Source organism: Cenococcum geophilum, assembly GCF_001692895.1.
Source record: "Cenococcum geophilum 1.58 unplaced genomic scaffold K441scaffold_32, whole genome shotgun sequence".
NCBI lineage: Eukaryota > Fungi > Ascomycota > Dothideomycetes > Gloniales > Gloniaceae > Cenococcum > Cenococcum geophilum.
This window is the reverse complement of record NW_027137590.1, coordinates 1400115-1405494: the sequence shown is the minus strand read 5'-3', so window position 1 is coordinate 1405494 and position 5380 is coordinate 1400115. Positions and strand designations below refer to the sequence as shown.

The 5380-nt window shown below is 47.4% G+C and overlaps 1 protein-coding gene across 1 annotated transcript; it reads left to right on the top strand.

Annotated features, from left to right (window-relative positions):
- Window positions 1-4100: 4100 nt before the first annotated feature.
- K441DRAFT_468177 (ankyrin) lies at window positions 4101-4580 on the top strand (the record flags this gene model as incomplete). Its single annotated transcript, XM_067641836.1, has 1 exon — window positions 4101-4580. A coding segment is annotated over one exon (480 nt), but the record flags the coding sequence as incomplete, so codon positions are not given.
- Between the last annotated feature and the right edge of the window lie 800 nt (window positions 4581-5380).

Here is a 5380-nt window from a genome sequence, read left to right as displayed (position 1 = left end):
TATTTCAACATATTTTTCGGTACAAATCCGCGTAGTTTGATCTGCGCTATCAGCACGCGCTTTCAACCGGATGCGCCAGGGTGGTGTATTTATCTGCTAGCAAGGCTCTCTCCTTGAAAACGTTTCGTATAGACCTAACGCACCAATAGGTAGTGGTGGCCGTTGACTCGTATTCGTTAGCACGTAAGTCCTGGAAGTACACTTTACCTAGGGGAAACTTGTAAATTTACAGGAAGAAAACCCTTGATATGTTGGGGGAGGAAAAACCCTATGAGCCACCTCAGTAGGATGAAAAACCCCGATTTGCCATCTCTGCACGTAGCTAGGCCCCCTGCGGCTGCCCCGTAGCTACTTCTTGACTTCTGTTAGATATTGGGTCTCCTTAGTAACCGGTGCTTCCTTCTCTCAGCTTATCCATAGCTAGGGTTCACTACGTCCTAACTAGGCCTTGCTGATATCAGATTGCCGTGTGCCTGTTGTTTCCCATATTTTGACGTCCCCTGTGTGCTATCTCTTGTTGACCATTGCCATATACGCCCTGCTCCCCCCCCCAATAAAGCCTATCAAAGGCATAAGGGGGATTCATCCGTAAACCACCATTAAAATACCGAAAGGCGAGTGGGATGTGTATGTGTGTGCCTAGGTATCTTTTGTGCCTAGGCCCCGGTTGGTAGGCCCTCTCTAAGAGTCACCAGCCCGTCGAGAGAAGACAAGGAAAACCGTAGGGACCGCATGCTCCGCGGACGATCGCCCTGGGGGTTGGGAGGGGGGCTATATTTGTTCGTTCGTTCGTTCGTTCGTCGATGTGAGAGGTCGTCGATGCTTTCAATTGGGGGTCGGGGGACGTTGGAATCCGTTGTCAAAATTCATGAGGATTACACAGGCTTGGAATAGGAGAACATAGTAGTTGTCTATTATGAAGGGGGAACCATAGTGGTGGTTTTTGAGATCTCATCCCATGTGTCGAACCGAGATGGATTGTCTCAGTTGCCTGTTACCTTGTCGATCGAGGTGGCAATGACGTAACAGTCGTCATCGTCGACGTCAGCCTTCGCCACCTATTTCATGTGTATATAGTAGTTTAATCTATGTCTATACACGAGTCTGTTCAACACCATGTGAAAACTTTTTACTACCCCCCACAACACCTCAACAACCACCAGGTCCTACCCACGCACTGTGCGACGTCTCTGCGCCGGCTCTGGGTCTGAAAACGTAAGTTAAAACTGACCGACTGCCTACATCTAACTTGTTGTAAAATAGAGCTATCCCTTAACACGTCAGGGTCCTCAGAGTAAGTGGCCCGTGCGGGAACACCGTTTTCAAATCAACGCGTACGCATCCTCCAAGGACTCATTTTGGCTGCAGTATATGCAAAATACCGTTCTGCAGGAAGGACGACTGCTGGAGGCCTCATATTAAGCGATCTAACTCCAAAGATTAAGCTTATATATCAATTTTGTATGAAATATTACGAATATCACCGGCCTCATATTCCTGAGTACGGGCACCAAATTCAGGCGATCTGATTGGTTACTCCTTATCGATAACCTGAGGACCCGAATTGACGTGTTAAGGGATAATATTGCCGTAATATGGAGGCAATAGAGAAAATAAAGAGCTCGTGATTTTTTAAAAATAATTAGACGTAGAGAAGCACGTAAGGTATGGCAGTGAGGCAAAATTAAGGCAAAATTGCGACAAAACTAGGCCAACGAGTTTTGGACAAATGCGACTGACGTCGTTATTTTGATGCAATAGATAGAGAAGCTAAAGAGCTCCCACCTCATATGACAGCTCGACGTTGTAGAAGGGTCGAGATACAGCAGTGAAAAAGGTGATTTTTGGTGCATTTTGACGCCCCGTTACCACCAAAACTGCGACCATAAGCTCTCAAACCCTGGTCTGATTTATGAGATAAGGTTTTGGAAGGCTGTAGCGAGACGAAGCACGAGGGCGACTCCTCACTTGGCCATGCTTTGCTGATCGTGTCGTCTGCCTGCGTAGTGAGCCGTCGCCATGAATAACCGCCTGAGAATATCAATCTTAACACTGAAAATCCTTCTTTCTTCTAGATTTCGTCGCTCACTAGGGCGACCTAGGTTGGAAATAAATTTGTGACCACTCAGCCACGTGAGAGGTCTTCCTGGCATAGTGTCTTGCTAGCCTCGGAATTCCGCCCCGCGGGGTCGCAGCAATGGCGGAGATCGGTGCTGTCGCGAGCGCGTTTACCATCGTTGCGGTAGCCTACAAACTGTCCCGTTATGTTTCTCGGATTGCGAATGAAGCTAGAGATATCAAGGAAGCTTCCGGAACTATTTCTAAAAGTGTTGTGCGATGGGACGAGGTCCTCCGGGCTGTACATTCGTCCCTGAAGGGTCGGAAGAAACAGAGAAGGTTCAAGCCTTTGAGCGAGGATGAGGAGCAGATATGGCTCGCGGTGGGCAATGCTTTAGAGCGCTGCCAGCAGACTATGAAGAAGTTTGAAGAGGAGATAGAAAGACTGGGCGATGGAGAGAAATACGGTTGGCTACGGAGGGGACTAATTGCGATGAACAACATTGAAGGTGAACCAAAGACTATACGACTAGAAAAGGACATGAAAGCCGACATTGCCTCTCTGAGTGTTCTGTTACCCTGCTTTCAGCCGTGAGTTTCTGAATTTCATCGCTTTACAGAGTTAGTATGCTGACGGTTTGGCTAGGTTTGAGCATGAAGAAAGATTGACTCTCTTGCGTGCGGGCAACGCAATAACGAATAGATACCTGCCGTCAATTGCCGAAGCTATAGAAAAGGGGGAAATTCGTTTGGGGAAGCTCTCGCAACAAAACGTCCTGCAGGGTACTGTCCATAAGGAGCACAAGCACGACTGCGATGACTCCTCCGCGACACAAACCGTGATCGGACGAGGTGAAAGATACACACACGAAAGTCTAGACCTAAAAACGATGAAAGAGTGCCTCGGCGCAGCTGTATCTTTCAGGGATAAACTATCGAGGGCTGGAAGCGTCATCGGGCAAAGTAGCGGAGATATGTCACAGCAGGATGGGAGCTCGGGCGTGCGTTATGATCTATCGCAGGGAGTGGTCGGCGAGCGCTCAAATACCGAGTCAGAAACCGACAGCAGTGATGAATCTGATGGGGGAGGAATCCCGCTTTACCCACTTTCACCCCCATGCCACGCGTGGACAAGACATGAGGTTATGGGAAGTACCGGCAATTCTGGGGAATCTGCGGAGCATTTCCCACATAATCGCGACGACACTGTTCCTCCTGAAGCAATCATGAATGCCCTCATCGACAACTTTAAGGATAACGCTCGAAACGACTTTGTAAATGAACGTTATTACAGCGCCGAACGCCATTTACTTGACGCTATTGAATACGGAAAGAAACGGTTGGAGATATACAACTTCCCATTTGATGAGATAGTGGAGTTAAGAGAGCAGTTAGCTGAAGCGTATACGAAGCAGGAGAAGTTCAGTGAAGCGGAGCAGGAGTATCTCTGTTTGATAGGAGAGTCTCGTAAGAGCTCCGGCAGGTATGGTAGACTTTGCTGTGCACTGGCTACTGCATATCAGAGAAATTACCACGCGGGTAACGAAAAGGATTGTAAACTCTTCGAAGTATGGGAAGACTATTCTATGAGGTCATTGCATGTGGCATTAGACTCCCCCAGGCAGGGAAACACTCTCCTACAGCGGTCAGCTAAACTACTGGTGGATCTATATGAAAAGCAAAACAAACCCGCGCTTGCAAAGCCTTACCGGGAATTGTACTTAACCACACCTCGAGCGACATACCTGCCAGTTCATCCAATTTCACCAACGAGCTTCGTCAGTAATAGCACTCATCCAGTTTCTCCGGTATCCTCTTCGTTCTCCTCTGACCCAAGTACGCGCTCCACCTCGGTCAATCTGGTCTCGGCAATAGATGAAGAAGACATGGAGAAGATTAGCGAGTGCCTTCAGAACGGAGAAGACATCGAGAAGCTCAGCGCAACGGAAAGATTACTATTGACAAATGCTCTGGCTCACAACCAGGCGGGTATCACGCGTAACCCAAATACATATACTCACCCGACAGGTAGTGGAGAGCCAGCTCTGCACCATGCCGCCCGCAAAGGTGACCTGGATATGGTCCAAGTTTTGTTAGGGCCGAGGTTAAGAAGACCTGTGGATCAAACCGACCAGAAAGAAGCCACACCATTACTGGTCGCAGCGCGATGGAATAGAAACAGTGTTGTACAGTGTCTGCTAGAGAGCGGAGCTCATATCGGTGCACAGGATAAAAGCGGGTGGACTGTGCTACATCACGCAATTTTCGGGCAAGGCGAAGATGTTGCCATGCTTCAACACCTTCTGGACAAACATGCCGACGTTAACGCAACCAACAATGAGAACGAAACGCCGTTACATTTTGCTGTCAAGTCTCCATACAACAAACAGAGGTCTGCCGAGATCCTTTTAAGAAATAGTGCAAGTATTGAAGCTAAGAATAAAGCCAACAAGACTCCACTTTGGCTCGCTGTCAATGGGAGAAAACACGATATGGTGGAACTCCTCCTTCGAAAAGGTGCAACTTTCGGTAACGAGGAGCCTTTGCCGGAGACTTCTCAGGAGATTAGTGGCCTTCTAAAAGAAGAAATGAAAAGACGGGGCATATCAAGACGAAATAGTGGCAATACGACAGCATCGAGAAGATCAATTTGGAAGCCGCTTTCACGTTTGGCGTTCTAGTTGACACAAGTGACTGCTTTGAGGATATGGTGAATAATTTTTGCCAATATTGGACCTAGCGATTAAGGAGTTTTGATCAATCACTTATATGTATTTTACGGATTTTTTTTGCATTTTTATATACCTACTGTCATGGCGTCGGAGGGTTGGCTGGTGTATTTGAGCGTATTTTGGGAAATGAGAAAGCGGGCGCGACGTGCTTATCCATTTCGTTGATCTGTATTTGGGGAGAGGCTTCAAAGGGAAATAAATTCGGCAGTTTTCTACATTTGTACTATATCCATCCACATCTTTTGACTGGGCCTGAAAATTTGCAATACAACGATGACAACTGTTAAAAGTAGTGGAAAGTCAAATTTGGGTAAGCTTATTCCATCATGGTACACACAGTTCGAGAGAGCGTCGACCGTAATTCTTAGGATGAATTACTATCCCTTAACCCGTTGAGATTGGTTCTCATGTTATCGATAAGACTCCACCAATCGGATTAGCCTGAATTTAATACCCGTGTACTCTTAATTCCGGTATTCGCGCACAGACCACTTCCTCTGAGGACCTCAACGGGTTAAGGGATAGCCTACATTAAGACTAACCGCAAGTGTTAGCTACAAGCTACGCAAGCTAGAGAATAGAAGAAGCTC